Here is a 19,455-nt window from a genome sequence, read left to right as displayed (position 1 = left end):
GGAAATGCAGATCCATTTCTGAACAGGCCGCGCCTCCATCTCTGGCTGCTGCCCAATGGGCTTCTTGGCTGTAGGGACCGTGTGCATTGGCAGTATAGCTGCCTGGGGTCACATGGATACGCAGTATCGTTAGGGTCGGTGACCCCAACTCTCTCAACACTCCCTCTATTCCCTGGGCTCCCCAAGTCTCTGACTGCCAGAGAGAGCGAAGAGTCCCCCCGGATCATCTCCAACCCCTCAGCCCGGGACCTGACTGCGTCTGATTAACACTGAGCAGGGTCAGCGCGTTTGTCCAACGGCAGCGAATTCCTCCCTGACAGACTGTCATTTACTCACACAAACCCCACAGCTCAATGTAAACATCTGCCCAGGGTCAGATTTGTATCAACACCGAGAGACCCCCTTGGGCCCCCCCAAATATTAATCTTCCACCACTTGTTTAACCTGAAACCTCCTGCACACTGGGGGGGGGGGGGGGGGGGTCTTTCTTTAAATTCAATTATTTTCTGGGAATTCTGAGGTTACAGGGGGTCTTCTCCTGCTTACAATGGGGGGGGGGGGGATCAGAGAGTATCTGTGCCACTGTGACAGAATGCTCTGTTATACAGATAGCTAGAATCTCAGCCATAAAGCAGGGCAGGACTGCTGCTTACAATGGGGGGATCAGATAGGATCTGTGCCACTGTGACAGAATGCTCTGTTATACAGATAGCTAGAATCTCAGCCATAAAGCAGGGCAGGACTGCTGCTTACAATGGGGGATCAGATAGGATCTGTGCCACTGTGACAGAATGCTCTGTTATACAGATAGCTAGAATCTCAGCCATAAAGCAGGGCAGGACTGCTGCTTACAATGGGGGGATCAGATAGGATCTGTGCCACTGTGACAGAATGCTCTGTTATACAGATAGCTAGAATCTCAGCCATAAAGCAGGGCAGGACTGCTGCTTACAATGGGGGGATCAGATAGGATCTGTGTCACTGTGACAGAATGCTCTGTTATACAGATAGCTAGAATCTCAGCCATAAAGCAGGGCAGGACTGCTGCTTACAATGGGGGGGATCAGATAGGATCTGTGCCACTGTGACAGAATGCTCTGTTATACAGATAGCTAGAATCTCAGCCATAAAGCAGGGCAGGACTGCTGCTTACAATGGGGGGGATCAGATAGGATCTGTGCCACTGTGACAGAATGCTCTGTTATACAGATAGCTAGAATCTCAGCCATAAAGCAGGGCAGGACTGCTGCTTACAATGGGGGGGATCAGATAGGATCTGTGCCACTGTGACAGAATGCTCTGTTATACAGATAGCTAGAATCTCAGCCATAAAGCAGGGCAGGACTGCTGCTTACAATGGGGGGATCAGATAGGATCTGTGCCACTGTGACAGAATGCTCTGTTATACAGATAGCTAGAATCTCAGCCATAAAGCAGGGCAGGACTGCTGCTTACAATGGGGGATCAGATAGGATCTGTGCCACTGTGACAGAATGCTCTGTTATACAGATAGCTAGAATCTCAGCCATAAAGCAGGGCAGGACTGCTGCTTACAATGGGGGATCAGATAGGATCTGTGCCACTGTGACAGAATGCTCTGTTATACAGATAGCTAGAATCTCAGCCATAAAGCAGGGCAGGACTGCTGCTTACAATGGGGGGGATCAGATAGGATCTGTGCCACTGTGACAGAATGCTCTGTTATACAGATAGCTAGAATCTCAGCCATAAAGCAGGGCAGGACTGCTGCTTACAATGGGGGGATCAGATAGGATCTGTGCCACTGTGACAGAATGCTCTGTTATACAGATAGCTAGAATCTCAGCCATAAAGCAGGGCAGGACTGCTGCTTACAATGGGGGGGATCAGATAGGATCTGTGCCACTGTGACAGAATGCTCTGTTATACAGATAGCTAGAATCTCAGCCATAAAGCAGGGCAGGACTGCTGCTTACAATGGGGGGATCAGATAGGATCTGTGCCACTGTGACAGAATGCTCTGTTATACAGATAGCTAGAATCTCGGCCATAAAGCAGGGCAGGACTGCTGCTTTGTTATAAAGATACATAACTATGTGTGTGGGGTTTTTTAGAAAAATGAGTGCTTTGTGGCAGATATGGGGGGGGGGGGGTACTATGAAGCATACTGCCCCTGCCCACAGAGCTGCTCCTAGTTGTCCCCGTGCCATTATCCCTCAGTCGGCGGCTCCCATAACAGAACAAGTCAGTGTATAAAAGCTCTTGGGTTCCAGGGGGGCTGCATTACGCTCCAGTGAGTACCCTAATATACACCGTTATTTAGCATAAGGCAGTGAATAGTCGCCTTTGTGTCCAAGATTTTAATAAAAAGTGTGTTTTCAGCTTCAGTTCAGTTCAGTGTGTGTGTCTGTAATGCTCTATAGGGGCCATTTCTAACCTGGGCGCAATGGGGGGCTCACTAACATTCTGTTTGCAGGGTGGGAAGGTCAGCCCGGCAGGGAATGCTGGGAGTTGTAGTGCAACACTGTGGTTAGGCTTTGGCACAGGTACGTGAATGATTTCCTGGTGGGAAACTCACTGATTAATAATTAACCAATAGGAATTAACCAGTGAGAGCTAATGATGAGCAGGTTGGGGGTCTCTTACATGGAATAGAATGGACCACAATTCCAGTGCAGGGACCCAAGTGGGTACTTTACAGACTTAAGAACCTTTGCTGCTGCCCAAGCACATACTTTGGGGTCCCAAACTGTTTAGGGGGGCAGGAAATATAATGGGCACAGGGGCTCCCCATTGTCTTGTCCCAATCTGTGTGGTTTTATCTCCACTACAGTGTCAGGGGCAGCGGGCACGAGAGGCGGGGCGAGCTCGAGAGACAGAGGCAGCACGGGAGACAGATGTGGGCACGAGAGACAGGGGTGGGCATGGGAGACAGATGTGGGCACGAGAGACAGGGGTGGGCATGGGAGACAGGGGTGGGCACGAGAGACAGGGGCGGGCACGAGAGACGGGTGGGCACGGGAGACAGTGGTGGGCACGAGAGACAGGGGCGGGCACGAGAGACAGGGGCGGGCACGGGAGACAGGGGCGGGCACGGGAGACAGTGGTGGGCATGAAAAACAGAGGCGGGCACGAGAGACAGGGGTGGGCAAGAGAGACAGAGGTGGGCTCGAGAGAGAGGTGGGCACGGGAGACAGGGGCAGCAAGAGAGACAGAGGTGGGCACGGGAGACAGGGGCAGCAAGAGAGACAGAGGTGGGCACGGGAGACAGTGGTGGGCACGAGAGACAGGGGTGGGCACGAGAGACAGGGGCGGGCACGAGAGACAGGGGCGGGCACGAGAGACCACTGGGGGGCGGGGCTTGGCCAGATTTTACACTGGGACCCACAAGCGCCTCGCTGTGCCAGGGACTATGTATAATGAAATCTATAGGAAAGCTGCTTAGAATTATGTTTCATTTCATTGTGGGGGGAGATCCCAGGAAATGTGGCCTCCCCCCCCGGCTGACTCCCCCTTTATCATTTCCATCTGGGTTTGTGTTTGTTCTTTTGTCTATGAAGCCTCTGTCCATCTGTCCGTCCTACTGAAACCCAGGGAGAGATGTCACTGAGCAGCCAATAGGGAAGAGATGTCACTGAGCAGCCAATAGGGAAGAGATGTCACTGAGCAACCAATAGGGAAGAGATGTCACTGAGCAGCCAATAGGGAGGAGATGTCACTGAGCAGCCAATAGGGAAGAGATGTCACTGAGCAGCCAATAGGGAAGAGATGTCACTGAGCAGCCAATAGGGAAGAGATGTCACTGAGCAGCCAATAGGGAAGAGATGTCACTGAGCAGCCAATAGGGTCCCTACCTGTGAGCAGCTCTGTGCGTCTCTTACCGGCGCATTATATGGAGCCGCAGCCAATCCCAGTGCAGGATAAACGTTTATATGGAAAGATTTCCAGCACTCAGAACATGATTTATCTTGTAGCCCCGCCCCCATAGCATAATCTGGTTGTTAGAGTTAATACCCTTAGCAACCACTAGCAACAATGTAGCAATTACAGATATGTGAAATCTGGATATTTCATATATTATAGGGGCACAGTAAGGGCTAATGGGGTGGGTAAGGGGCACAGTAAGGGCTAATGGGGTGGGTAAGGGGCACAGCGAGGGCAAATGGGCGGGTAAGGGCCACAGCGAGGGCTAATGGGGCGGGTAAGGGGCACAGTGAGGGCTAATGGGGCGGGTAAGGGGCACAGCGAGGGCTAATGGGGCGGGTAAGGGGCACAGCGAGGGCAAATGGGCGGGTAAGGGGCACAGCGAGGGCTAATGGGGTGGGTAAGGGGCGGGTAAGGGGCACAGCGAGGGCTAATGGGGTGGGTAAGGGGCACAGCGAGGGCTAATGGGGTGGGTAAGGGGCGGGTATGGGGCACAACGAGGGCTAATGGGGTGGGTAAGGGGCACAGCGAGGGCTAATGGGGTGGGTAAGGGGCGGGTATGGGGCACAACGAGGGCTAATGGGGTGGGTAAGGGGCACATTGAGCGCTAATGGGGTGGGTAAGGGGCACAGCGAGGGCTAATGGGGAGGGTAAGAGGCACAACGAGGGCTAATGGGGAGGGTAAGGGGCACAGCGAGGGCTAATGGGGTGGGTAAGGGGCGGGTATGGGGCACAGTGAGGGCTAATGGGGCGGGTAAGGGGCACAGTGAGGGCTAATGGGGCGGGTAAGGGGCACAGCGAGGGCTAATGGGGCGGGTAAGGGGCACAGCGAGGGCTAATGGGGCGGGTAAGGGCACAGCGAGGGCTAATGGGGTGGGTAAGGGGCACAGCGAGGGCTAATGGGGTGGGTAAGGGGCGGGTATGGGGCACAACGAGGGCTAATGGGGTGGGTAAGGGGCACAGCGAGGGCTAATGGGGTGGGTAAGGGGCGGGTATGGGGCACAACGAGGGCTAATGGGTGGGTATGGGGCACATTGAGCGCTAATGGGGTGGGTAAGGGGCACAGCGAGGGCTAATGGGGTGGGTAAGGGAGGGTAAGAGGCACAACGAGGGCTAATGGGAGGGGTAAGGGGCACAGCGAGGGGCTAATGGGGTGGGTAAGGGGCGGGTATGGGGCACAGTGAGGGCTAATGGGGCGGGTAAGGGGCACAGTGAGGGCTAATGGGGCAGGTAAGGGGCACAGCGAGGGCTAATGGGGCGGGTAAGGGGCACAGCGAGGGCTAATGGGGCGGTAAGGGGCACAGCGAGGGCTAATGGGGCGGGTAAGGGGCACAGCGAGGGCTAATGGGGTGGGTAAGGGGCACAGCGAGGGCTAATGGGGTGGGTAAGGGGCGGGTATGGGCACAACGAGGGCTAATGGGGTGGGTAAGGGGCACATTGAGGGCTAATGGGGTGGGGTAAGGGGCACAGCGAGGGCTAATGGGGAGGGTAAGGGGCACAGCGAGGGCAAAATGGGCGGGTAAGGGGCACAGTGAGGGCTAATGGGGCGGGTAAGGGGCACAGCGAGGGCAAATGGGGTGGGTAAGGGGCACAGTGAGGGCTAATGGGGTGGGTAAGGGGCACAGCGAGGGCTAATGGGGAGGGTAAGGGGCACAGCGAGGGCTAATGGGGAGGGTAAGGGGCACAGTGAGGGCTAATGGGGTGGGTAAGGGGCACAGCGAGGGCTAATGGGGTGGGTAAGGGGCACAGCGAGGGCTAATGGGGTGGGTAAGGGGCGGGTATGGAGCACAACGAGGGCTAATGGGGTGGGTAAGGGGCACAGTGAGGGCTAATGGGGTGGGTAAGGGGCACAGCGAGGGCTAATGGGGTGGGTAAGGGGCGGGTATGGGGCACAACGAGGGCTAATGGGGAGGGTAAGGGGCACAGTGAGGGCTAATGGGGTGGGTAAGGGGCGGGTATGGGGCACAGTGAGGGCTAATGGGGAGGGTAAGGGGCACAGCGAGGGCTAATGGGGAGGGTAAGGGGCAAAGCGAGGGCTAATGGGGTGGGTAAGGGGAGGGTAAGGGGAGGGTAAGGGGCACAGCGAGGGCTAATGGGGAGGGTAAGGGGCACAGCGAGGGCTAATGGGGTGGGTAAGGGGCACAGCGAGGGCTAATGGGGTGGGTAAGGGGCGGGTATGGGGCACAGTGAGGGCCTAATGGGGAGGGTAAGGGGCACAGCGAGGGCTAATGGGGAGGGTAAGGGGCACAGTGAGGGCTAATGGGAGGGTAAGGGGCACAGCGAGGGCTAATGGGGTGGGTAAGGGGCGGGTATGGGGCACAGTGAGGGCTAATGGGGAGGGTAAGGGGCACAGCGAGGGCTAATGGGGAGGGTAAGGGGCACAGCGAGGGCTAATGGGGTGGGTAAGGGGCGGGTATGGGGCACAGTGAGGGCTAATGGGGTGGGTAAGGGGCACAGCGAGGGCTAATGGGGTGGGTAAGGGGCACAGCGAGGGCTAATGGGGTGGGTAAGGGGCACAGCGAGGGCTAATGGGGTGGGTAAGGGGTGGGTATGGGGCACAACGAGGGCTAATGGGGAGGGTAAGGGGCACAGCGAGGGCTAATGGGGTGGGTAAGGGGCACAGCGAGGGCTAATGGGGTGGGTAAGGGGCACAGCGAGGGCTAATGGGGTGGGTAAGGGGCGGGTATGGGGCACAACGAGGGCTAATGGGGTGGGTAAGGGGCACAGTGAGGGCTAATGGGGTGGGTAAGGGGCACAGCGAGGGCTAATGGGGTGGGTAAGGGGCGGGTATGGGGCACAACGAGGGCTAATGGGGAGGGTAAGGGGCACAGTGAGGGCTAATGGTGTGGGTAAGGGGCGGGTATGGGGCACAGTGAGGGCTAATGGGGAGGGTAAGGGGCACAGCGAGGGCTAATGGGGAGGGTAAGGGGCAAAGCGAGGGCTAATGGGGTGGGTAAGGGGAGGGTAAGGGGCACAGCGAGGGCTAATGGGGAGGGTAAGGGGCACAGCGAGGGCTAATGGGGTGGGTAAGGGGCGGGTATGGGGCACAGTGAGGGCTAATGGGGAGGGTAAGGGGCACAGCGAGGGCTAATGGGGAGGGTAAGGGGCACAGTGAGGGCTAATGGGGAGGGTAAGGGGCACAGCGAGGGCTAATGGGGTGGGTAAGGGGCGGGTATGGGGGCACAGTGAGGGCTAATGGGGAGGGTAAGGGGCACAGCGAGGGCTAATGGGGAGGGTAAGGGGCACAGTGAGGGCTAATGGGGAGGGTAAGGGGCACAGCGAGGGCTAATGGGGTGGGTAAGGGGCGGGTATGGGGCACAGTGAGGGCTAATGGGGTGGGTAAGGGGCACAGCGAGGGCTAATGGGGTGGGTAAGGGGCACAGCGAGGACTAATGGGGTGGGTAAGGGGTGGGTATGGGGCACAACGAGGGCTAATGGGGTGGGTAAAGGGCACAGCGAGGGCTAATGGGGAGGGTAAGGGGCACAGCGAGGGCTAATGGGGAGGGTAAGGGGCACAGTGAGGGCTAATGGGGAGGGTAAGGGGCACAGCGAGGGCTAATGGGGTGGGTAAGGGGCACAGCGAGGACTAATGGGGTGGGTAAGGGGTGGGTATGGGGCACAACGAGGGCTAATGGGGTGGGTAAAGGGCACAGCGAGGGCTAATGGGGAGGGTAAGGGGCACAGCGAGGGCTAATGGGGAGGGTAAGGGGCACAGTGAGGGCTAATGGGGAGGGTAAGGGGCACAGTGAGTGCTAATGGGGAGGGTAAGGGGCACAGTGAGGAGGAATGAAGGTGCAAAACAGAAAGAAGCACATACACATGGATATAATGGATACAAAGCTACATTAAATTAACTTCCCCTTTAAAGTCATTATTTCGGCCAGTTAATATAATAAGTCCCATACCTGACGATACAAAGCCGCGCTGTGCCCGACTCCGACTATTCCCGAGGGCAGGGATGCGGTGCCCACACTCCGTATCATTCCGGCCGCATTTAGCTCTGCGCTTACCTACAGGGATATAGTGGCACCGCGTGTCCCACACTGAGGGCTCCGCACAGCTTAAAGGGACAGCACCACCTCAACACAATCGGCTCCCAATCAACCTGACCCTAGGGTACTGTGCGAGGGACCTTAGATTGTAAGCTCTGCTGGTGTGAATGCTAATAATCCCAGAAGGCTGCAGTACCGCTTCTCACCAGTGTGGGGCAACACTGCACATTTCCCATTGGCTGTAACAGAACAGCGCCACAATGTCATTTATACCACAGGAAGGGCCTGAGGCTTGAAAAGAAATAACCTTTGTGCCCTTATTACCTACATTAAAGGGGAAGTTTGCCTGATTATTAACATTGTGCTATGGGCAGAATAAATCTAAGACAGTTTTGCAGTTGGTCTTTATTGAATTTGAGGTTTTTCCGTTGCATCTCTTGCCCCCTTGGTTTGGAAAGGGTTACACGGAGGTTCCTTACATTTTGCAGATCAAATTTCAAGAGTCGGAATATCTACAAACAGGTTAGTCTGGGACTCGCGGAGGCACCAGTTCTGCTGCTCAGGGGTTTGTCAGGTAAAGCTCCTCCATAGACTCTAATAAAACAGCGCCCCTCAGTGGTCAAATGATTCTGAAACTCTTACCCCAAACTACATCTCCCATCAACCCCCCACCAAACAGCCCAACCGACCTGGCAGAAATAGAGAGGGGGTGTGCGTGAAAGTGAGTGTTAGCAGTGGGGCTCAGTGCCCCCAGCAGGATAAACAACACCCCCCCCCCCGTGCCCCAGCAGGGCACTTACCTGTGCCACACAGAGCCAACGTGCCCAACTCCCTCCTCTCTTATCTCTCCCTGTGCGGCTTCTCTCTTTCAGCCTCCTCACATCACAGGCAGGAGGGGAGTTTGAGTCTCTCCTCCCCTAATAACCCCACTGTGGCCGACTAATCCCACCCTGACACCCTGCCTCCCACCTTCCCAACCAGAAACAAACACAGGTGCCCTTTTTGCCCCCACACAGCCTACACTCAGGATATATCAGCTGCCTGCTGTGGGGTCATCAGGGCTGGTTATGGGGTAGGGCTGGGAGGGGGGTTGTCCCGGGGCCCCAACACCACATGTTACAGATTCTCAATATATATCTCATGTATATCCAGCTCTTCAGCATCAGGAGAACTGCAACTCCCAGCATCTTTCTGAAAAATCCAAAAAATCAGATGGTACCGAGCTTTGAGGAATGTTCTGGGCACACAATAAGCTGTACCCCCATACTGTACTGTCTAAGGGAAACACTATGGCACCTCCTACCCATATGTATAAATACAAATATACAGAGAAGGAATGTTCTGGGCACACAATAAGCTGTACCCCCATACTGTACTGTCTAAGGGAAACACTATGGCACCCCCTACCCATATGTATAAATACAAATATACAGAGAGGGAATGTTCTGGGCACACAATAAGCTGTACCCCCATACTGTACTGTCTAAGGGAAACACTATGGCACCCCCTACCCATATGTATAAATACAAATATACAGAGAAGGAATGTTCTGGGCACACAATAAGCTGTACCCCATACTGTACTGTCTAAGGGAAACACTATGGCACCCCCTACCCATATGTATAAATACAAATATACAGAGAAGGAATGTTCTGGGCACACAATAAGCTGTACCCCCCATACTGTACTGTCTAAGGGAAACAGTATGGCACCCCCTACCCATATGTATAAATACAAATATACAGAGAAGGAATGTTCTGGGCACACAATAAGCTGTACCCCCATACTGTACTGTCTAAGGGAAACACTATGGCACCCCCTACCCATATGTATAAATACAAATATACAGAGAAGGAATGTTCTGGGCACACAATAAGCTGTACCCCCATACTGTACTGTCTAAGGGAAACACTATGGCACCTCCTACCCATATGTATAAATACAAATATACAGAGAAGGAATGTTCTGGGCACACAATAAGCTGTACCCCCATACTGTACTGTCTAAGGGAAACACTATGGCACCCCCTACCCATATGTATAAATACAAATATACAGAGAAGGAATGTTCTGGGCACACAATAAGCTGTACCCCCATACTGTACTGTCTAAGGGAAACACTATGGCACCCCCTACCCATATGTATAAATACAAATATACAGAGAAGGAATGTTCTGGGCACACAATAAGCTGTACCCCCATACTGTACTGTCTAAGGGAAACACTATGGCACCTCCTACCCATATGTATAAATACAAATATACAGAGAAGGAATGTTCTGGGCACACAATAAGCTGTACCCCCATACTGTACTGTCTAAGGGAAACACTATGGCACCTCCTACCCATATGTATAAATACAAATATACAGAGAAGGAATGTTCTGGGCACACAATAAGCTGTACCCCCATACTGTACTGTCTAAGGGAAACACTATGGCACCCCCTACCCATATGTATAAATACAAATATACAGAGAAGGAATGTTCTGGGCACACAATAAGCTGTACCCCCATACTGTACTGTCTAAGGGAAACACTATGGCACCCCCTACCCATATGTATAAATACAAATATACAGAGAAGGAATGCTCTGGGCACACAATGAGCGGTACCCCCATACTGTACTGTCTAAGGGAAACACTATGGCACCTCCTACCCATATGTATAAATACAAATATACAGAGAAGGAATGTTCTGGGCACTCAATAAGCTGTACCCCCATACTGTACTGTCTAAGGGAAACACTATGGCACCTCCTACCCATATGTATAAATACAAATATACAGAGAAGGAATGTTCTGGGCACACAATAAGCTGTACCCCCATACTGTACTGTCTAAGGGAAACACTATGGCACCCCCTACCCATATGTATAAATACAAATATACAGAGAAGGAATGCTCTGGGCACACAATGAGCGGTACCCGGATACAGTGGGTATTACAGAGTTACTAGGGCTCACACTTGGGGCCCCGTTACTAAGAGCAGACATTTCTGGGCCCTTTCCATTCGCTGGGATATAAATAGAGAGAATGGAAACAAAGTGATGCCGAACGCAAGTTTTATTTCAAAGGGAAAGATAAACCACAGGGGGAACTATGCGCAAACTTCAGTTTATTGGATGTTCCAGATGAGCCGAGGGCCCGGGGGATATAAACAAACATGGCGAGCGCTTCCTTCTATGGCCAAAGAATTCCCAGCCCCGCGCCCTTCAGCTGAGAAATATTATTTATAAAGGATTAATGCTGAGCCCTCGCCGGGCAGATCCGTGTGTATTAACAACCTGTCAGGGCAGTTTAACCATTCGTGCCCCGCTGCGCCCACACACAGGCGCTGGAATTATCTATTGCCCATTTATCTTCATGGGCACAAATCTCCGATGGCAGAGCAGCCCCCCGGCCCCCCCCCACGTCCCACGCTATTTGGCTTTTACCCTTTCGGGGGGGGCAATAACATGAACTGTGGGCATCTGCCCTGGTTATTTAAAGGGCTAGTTCACCTATAAATTAACTTTTCATATTGATGTCATCAGTTATAATCGGAGCTTAGTGATGTCATTTCTGTCACATGACTCACTGTGTATTATAATAGATAAAGTAGATAAAATATAACCTTTATATTGTAGCAAGGGAAGCAACATGGCAGCTCCCACCTGTACATATAGGGGAGGGGCCTAGAGGCTCCCAGGCGATGGTGGGAAGCGGTTGGGCCCAGGCCTGGGAATGACCTTGGGACGCCAGGAGCAGGTTAATGTGTAAAGGGGTCCGGGGCCCCGGAGTTAAAGTGTAAGCCAATGGCAGGGGAGGGCCGGGGCTGTTAGTTTGGTGGGAAATCTCCCCCCCCCCATAGGGCAGAGTAATGACCCCAGATACAATTTCCTGAGAAAGTCAAGATAAGTTAATACCCCCCCCCCCCCCATTCCCTGGTACCTGCACCCACTGCCACATTGAGACCTGTAATTAACTGCACAATTAACCCCTTAGAGCCTGTGTTTCATAGACATAAAGGTCAACGTTGCTGCCTGTCCTTCCCACGTATGCAAGAGACCTTAGCCAATAGCAGTGCCCAATCATACGCTTGCATGGTCAGCACTGGGGTAGCACTGGGGTAGCACTGGGGAGGTGCAATGGAGTCTCACAGCCAGCAATATAATGAGTTACTATTTCATTTGGTCTCTTTAATACACTGCCCACATCTCTTTCCCTATGGCTCTCTGTCTCCCTCTGCAGGCTGCTCGTACAATTGCAATAGGAAAGGGAGTAAAAGAACAACTTTGTGAGCCTATTGAATAAAGATATTACAGGTAAACCCATTATCCAGAAAGCTCCAAATTACAGGAGGGCCATCCCCCATAGAGCCCATTTTAATGAAATAATCACAATTTTATAAATTATTTCCTTTGTCTTTGTATTAATAAAACAGAACAATGTATTTGATCCCAACTAAGATATAATTACCCCTTATTGGGGCAGAACAGCCCTATTGGGTTTATTTCATGGTTAAATGATTCCCTTTTCTCTGTAATAATAAAACAGTACCTGTACTTGATCCCAACTAAGATATAATTACCCCTTATTGGGGCAGAACAGCCCTATTGGGTTTATTTCATGGTTAAATGATTCCCTTTTCTCTGTAATAATAAAACAGTACCTGTACTTGATCCCAACTAAGATATAATTACCCCTTATTGGGGCAGAACAGCCCTATTGGGTTTATTTCATGGTTAAATTATTCCCTTTTCTCTGTAATAATAAAACAGTACCTGTACTTGATCCCAACTAAGATATAATTACCCCTTATTGGGGCAGAACAGCCCTATTGGGTTTATTTAATGGTTAAATGATTCCCTTTTCTCTGTAATAATAAAACAGTACCCGTACTTGATCCCAACTAAGATATAATTACCCCTTATTGGGGCAGAACAGCCCTATTGGGTTTATTTCATGGTTAAATGATTCCCTTTTCTCTGTAATAATAAAACAGTACCTGTACTTGATCCCAACTAAGATATAATTACCCCTTATTGGGGCAGAACAGCCCTATTGGGTTTATTTAATGGTTAAATGATTCCCTTTTCTCTGTAATAATAAAACAGTACCCGTACTTGATCCCAACTAAGATATAATTACCCCTTATTGGGGCAGAACAGCCCTATTGGGTTTATTTCATGGTTAAATGATTCCCTTTTCTCTGTAATAATAAAACAGTACCTGTACTTGATCCCAACTAAGATATAATTACCCCTTATTGGGGCAGAACAGCCCTATTGGGTTTATTTAATGGTTAAATGATTCCCTTTTCTCTGTAATAATAAAACAGTACCTGTACTTGATCCCAACTAAGATATAATTACCCCTTATTGGGGGCAGAACAGCCCTATTGGGTTTAATAAATGTTTTATTGACTTATTGAGGTATGGAGATCCAAATCACGGAAAGACCATTTATCTGGAATACCTTTGGTCCCAAGCATTCTGGATAACGGGTCCTATACCTGTATTTATATTCTGGGGGCTTCGGTACTGCAAAGCCAATGGCCCCCTTTTGTAGCCCCCAGCCTTAGGCAAGGCATACAGTGGGCAATCACCGGTCCCAATTGGGCTCTAAACTAGTGGAGAGCATATTTTTTCAGCAGCCATGGATCTACATTGGCGAATTTTTTCGCTAAACTGTAGCAAAAATTTGCTGCGAATAAAGTCGCCAACACAAAAACATTTCGGAGAATAAAAAAAAGTTGCAGAGACAAAAAAAATTGCCTTTCAATGCACAATGTATTTTTCAGCAAAGCGAAATGGGACATATTCCCACTACTCAAAACCACAAAAATGATCATTAAGCAAACAGCGCTACAACAGCCCTATTGTGTTTAATGTTTAATTAATTATTAAGCAGACTTTGGAGATCTAAATTATGGACAGACTCGTTATCCAGAAAACTCCAAGTCCCAAGCATTCTGGATAACAGGTCCCATACCTTTATTTGGTTACAATAAACTCAGAGAAATAAAAGAACACATTCTGGTTCTCTGGCGCCCTCTGGTGTCTCCATAGAACACTAAATGAAGGCCAATACCATAAAGCAAGGATGTAACGCACTGTTTGCAGGTACAGGTGTACCCCCTTGCATTTTATTGGCAGTCCCCCCCCCCCTTATCAGAGCAAGATCTGGGCCCACACAGTCCATATTTGCACAGCAATTCATCTAAACCAGCAGGTAGAAGCCTCGCTACTCACAGGCACCTGAATGGCAAAACTCTCATAGAACAGCAGGGGGCACCCTTGTATCAGAAATACAGAATCAGAATACAACGATACAACTGGATACAAAGTCACAAATACACACACATAATATAAAGCCCTATTATACGGATTGTACCAATGTACCAGTTTATAGGTAGGTACTGGCACAGCCCGAGGGCGTGTGATTGGTCAGGCAGTGTCCTGGGGGGCGGCCACTTACCTTTATCATTCACAGTTGCTGGGGAATTCAGGGGCTTTGCCTTTTCATGGTTGTTAAAGCTCTGGCTGCGCCGGCTGCCGCCAGTCTGCCCCCGGGATTTGTTCTCAGTGCCGGCAGCCATCGCCCGCGCGCTCGGGGCAGGGAGTCTGGGGGAACAACAAGGAAACAGACTTAATATATAGAATAGACATAAAGCAAAGAGCCCCCAGGAGGGTAAATTCATTGTCAAACCCCCCAAAAACGCCATTATCATTAGAGGTTAATTTATATGTCAGTGCACAGAATCTCACCTCTCTGCAAAGGGGAATATTGGGAACCATTCCTAAACAATGAACTGTTCTTGCACTACAACTCCCAGCATCCCCTGGAACACTGATCAGCCTTCCTTCCCATATGAATACAGGCTAACATGCAGATAATAAGGCTCCCTGGCACCAATATGCCAATATGTGTGACTGCCCATTCATAGGAACAGAGTGGGGGACAACCCCTGTAATACTAGTTGCCATGCATGGGGGGTGTATGGGACATGGGGCAGTCTAGAAGACAGAATTGTGGGGGGTAATTGCGTATTTTGGGTGTTAGATAGTGTCTCAACCATTTCTCCTTGTAGATTGTAAGCTCTTTTGGGCAGGGCTCCCTTCCCCTCTTGTATCGGTTATTGATTGCTTTATATGTTACTCCTTGTAGAGTGTAAGCTCTTTTGGGCAGGGCTCCCTTCCCCTCCTGTATCGGTTATTGATTGCTTTATATGTTACTCCTTGTAGAGTGTAAGCTCTTTTGGGCAGGGCTCCCTTCCCCTCCTGTATCGGTTATTGATTGCTTTATATGTTACTCCTTGTAGAGTGTAAGCTCTTTTGGGCAGGGCTCCCTTCACCTCCTGTATCGGTTACTGATTGCTTTATATGTTACTCCTTGTAGAGTGTAAGCTCTTTGGGGCAGGGCTCCCTTCACCTCCTGTATCGGTTACTGATTGCTTTATATGTTACTCCTTGTAGAGTGTAAGCTCTTTTGGGCAGGGCTCCCTTCCCCTCCTGTATCGGTTACTGATTGCTTTATATGTTACTCCTTGTAGATTGTAAGCTCTTTTGGGCAGGGCTCCCTTCCCCTCCTGTATCGGTTACTGATTGCTTTATATGTTACTCTGTATGCCCAATGTATGTAACCCACTTATTGTACAGCGCTGTGGGATATGTTGGCGCTTTATAAATAAATGTTAATAATAATAATAATAGATACTATGCCTGGTACTATTCCTTTTTAGGTGCAGTTCCCCTTTATCCCTCATCATAGCATGAATGAACTGCAGCAAAACAGTGCCCTCTAGTGGCCAAACATTAAATGTAAGGATATTCCCTTGGCTCTATGGGGAGATAAGTTATGAATGGTGGGTGCAGGGGTGGGTTACACTGTAAGTGAATGTGTGTGAATCTCAGGGGCAATAATTCCCAGGGTTATGGGGGGGCCTGAGATCTCTCCCACCTGCGTTTCCCACACAGTTACTCACAGGAGGATCACAGGTTGGACCCTGGGATAATGTTAGAGCCAGAGGGGAGAAGGGCCCCTGGGGGGGACATGCTGGTGTCATGTAATACAGCTGTACCGCTGCCCATAAATCAATGAGAGGGATGCCCAGCCCTGATTGGTCCCTTGCCAGATGTAGGAGGGGCACCTCGATTGATGGGGAGATCCGCGTTGGTTCCATTTTGCCCCGGGGGGGAGAGGCGCTTTAACCTGTATTTGTGCTAATTGCAAGGAACATCTGCTCTGTGCTCAGCTCAAAGGGCTGGAAAATCCGAGGCGCTGCCTTTCATCTCCGCGCCATTACCCTCGGCCCGACAAGATGGTACTTGAGTTGTTCTGGTACCGGCACGTGGGCCCAGTATACCCAGAGGGCTGCGGCACTGGGGCAAAGCCATTGTACAGGGAGGGAGGGGAGGAAATGTGTCATTCAGAAAACTTCAACCTGGTTGCTAAGGTCAGTGACCCTGACAACCGGAAAGCAGACTGGCTGATTGGCTACATTTTTAGGTTTACGGCACACAGAGCATTTTGACCTCCATTGTTATTAGTGGGCGAAATACCAGTGTAATCTATAGGAATGACTGGCAGTGTAGTTGCTCCAGCTCAGCTTGGGAAGGGATGCTGGGAGATGTAGTTCCAACACAGCTCAGAAATGGCCTCTGTCTGCCGGCAGTGTTGTTCCCAAGCATAGGAATTACCCCAGGGCAACACAGCAAACAGCTCATTGGTTAATATTCTGTGCGACACAAACAGCATAAAGTCATAAAGCACATGCCGACCAACGGGTGTAGGGCGGGGCTTACTGGCAAATGGGTGGGGTTACGGCAGGCCAGGTGGAGCGGCAGGTTGTAACTGGGTGACTTGGGTCATGGTTTAGAATGACTTTTTTTTATAGTGGAAGGGAGGTATGTATAAGTGCTAGGCATGCACTACAGGAAGTGGCAGTGCACAAGCAAAGCTCTACAGGAAGTGGCAGTGTACAAGGAAACCTTTACAGGAAGTGGCAGTGTGCAAGCAAAGCTCTACAGGAAGTGGCAGTATGCAAGAAAAGCAATACAGGAAGTGGCAGTGTGCAAGCAAAGCTCTACAGGAAGTGGCAGTGTGCAAGAAAAGCAATACAGGAAGTGGCAGTGTGCAAGCAAAGCTCTACAGGAAGTGGCAGTGTGCAAGCAAAGCAGTACAGGAAGTGGCAGTGGGCAAGGAAACCTTTACAGGAAGTGTCAGTGTGCAAGCAAAGCTCTACAGGAAGTGGCAGTGTGCAAGCAAAGCTCTACAGGAAGAGGCAGTGTGCAAGAAAAGCAATACAGGAAGTGGCAGTGTGCAAGGAAACCTTTACAGGAAGTGGCAGTGTGCAAGCAAAGCTCTACAGGAAGTGGCAGTATGCAAGAAAAGCAACACAGGAAGTGGCAGTGGGCAAGAAAACCTTTACAGGAAGTGGCAGTGTGCAAGCAAAGCTCTACAGGAAGTGGCAGTGTGCAAGAAAAGCAACACAGGAAGTGGCAGTGGGCAAGCAAAGCTCTACAGGAAGTGGCAGTGTGCAAGGAAAGCGCTACAGGAAGTGGCAGTGTGAAAGAAAAGCAACACAGGAAGTGGCAGTGGGCAAGCAAAGCTCTACAGGAAGTGGCAGTGTGCAAGGAAAGCGCTACAGGAAGTGGCAGGGGAGGCGTTCCAGCAGGCACACAGGCTAACCGAGATTGCTTTCTCTGCCCCAGAGAGAACCTGAGGATTTTGATGTCAGATGGACCTTTGGAAGATGAGCTGCACGGGGGGGAGAGAAAGAGAAAGGGTAAGAGTTATGAACAGAGATGAAAAGGTGAAAAAGAAGAACACAGGTGATTGGCTGAGAGAGGACTGAGTGCCCGGGGGGGGGGGGGGGGGGGAAATATACCAACTGGCACAAGCAAGGAGGGGGGGGAGACACTACACCCTATATATCAGCAATCCATACAGATATAGGGGCAAAGGGGCAAATTCAGCAGCTTATGGGATTGGCACAGAATAGTGTGGGGCTGAATAAACACAGGTCTATAACGGCCAAATAAGAAGGAATGCTGGGATGGAAATGAGACTTATTCCCTTGGGATCTCCCGCAGGGTGGGGCTCACCTACTGGCACGCCCACCTCATTAGTACAGCACTGGGATTTCTAATTAGCTACAATATGGCTCCACCCCCATACTGTACTGTCTATGGGAATCACTATGGCACCTCCTACCCATATGTATAAATACAAATATACAGAGAAGGAATGTTCTGGGCACACAATAAGCTGTACCCCCATACTGTACTGTCTAAGGGAAACACTATGGCACCTCCTACCCATATGTATAAATACAAATATACAGAGAAGGAATGTTCTGGGCACACAATAAGCTGTACCCCCATACTGTACTGTCTAAGGGAAACACTATGGCACCCCCTACCCATATGTATAAATACAAATATACAGAGAAGGAATGTTCTGGGCACACAATAAGCTGTACCCCCATACTGTACTGTCTAAGGGAAACACTATGGCACCCCCTACCCATATGTATAAATACAAATATACAGAGAAGGAATGTTCTGGGCACACAATAAGCTGTACCCCCCATACTGTACTGTCTAAGGGAAACACTATGGCACCCCCTACCCATATGTATAAATACAAATATACAGAGAAGGAATGTTCTGGGCACACAATAAGCTGTACCCCCATACTGTACTGTCTAAGGGAAACACTATGGCACCCCCTACCCATATGTATAAATACAAATATACAGAGAAGGAATGTTCTGGGCACACAAGCAGCTCATAGTGCAGTGTATATATCAGGCAGAAGAGAGAGTCCATGTTGGGGGGGGGGGGGGGTATAAGTGACGTTATTAAGGGCACCCATGGGCAGACCGAGCCCCTTCCTTTGGGGAAATATCCCTATTTACAATTTGCTTCAGAAAAGATAAAAAGGAGGAATTTGCGGTTCCAGTAAAACTCTGTTGACGTTTGTGTGAGATTTTCCCTTACAGACATAAAAGCCCCGGTTAGGGTTACACTGGAGAGTTCCTCGGGGTAATTAGCTAATTGCACTATTATTCAAGGCTACAAAGGACAGAGCTGTGTGATGTCATGGGAATCTGCCCCGGCCGGCTGGAGTGGGGCAGATCCGGGTTGGGGCACCACTTGCTGGTAATGTGGCCCCTACATGTTATTGCCCCCAGCAGCCCATAACCTTCATTTCTGTGCCCAGATGGGCAGGGGCAACGCTATCACCTGACTGGGTATCAGTAACGTCTAGCCCCACCCACCAAATTCTGCATCCCAGGAAACTGCCCACTTACACAGGGTGCCCAATCATACAAGGCGCCCAATCACACAAGGTGCCAATCACACAAGGCCCCCAATCACACAAGGTGCCCAATTGTACAAGGTGCCAATCATACAGGGCACCCTATTACACAAGGCACCCAATCGTACAAGGTGCCAATCATACAGGGCACCCTATTACACAAGGCGCCCAATAGTACAAGGTGCCAATCACACAGGGCACCCTATTACACAAGGCCCCCAATCACACAAGGTGCCCAATCATACAGGACACCCA

General features: G+C 50.6%; 1 protein-coding gene across 18 annotated transcripts in view; it reads right to left on the bottom strand.

Moving 5' to 3' along the window:
• Window positions 1–19,455, bottom strand: part of nav2 (neuron navigator 2) — a 192,301-nt gene that overhangs the window by 47,539 nt on the left and 125,307 nt on the right. For 12 of the 18 annotated variants that reach the window (XM_031900148.1, XM_031900138.1, XM_031900142.1 and 9 more), the window contains 2 exons: window positions 17,566–17,634; window positions 14,353–14,498 (listed from right to left, as the gene is read on the bottom strand). In XM_031900148.1, coding sequence (XP_031756008.1) covers window positions 14,353–14,498; window positions 17,566–17,634 — 215 coding nt within the window. 18 annotated transcript variants of the gene reach the window in all.

The sequence above is a fragment of the Xenopus tropicalis genome, chromosome 4 (genome assembly GCF_000004195.4).
Source record: "Xenopus tropicalis strain Nigerian chromosome 4, UCB_Xtro_10.0, whole genome shotgun sequence".
NCBI classification, from domain to species: Eukaryota; Metazoa; Chordata; class Amphibia; order Anura; family Pipidae; genus Xenopus; species Xenopus tropicalis.
Note: the sequence above shows the minus strand (reverse complement) of the source record. Positions and strands in the feature narration are given on the sequence as shown.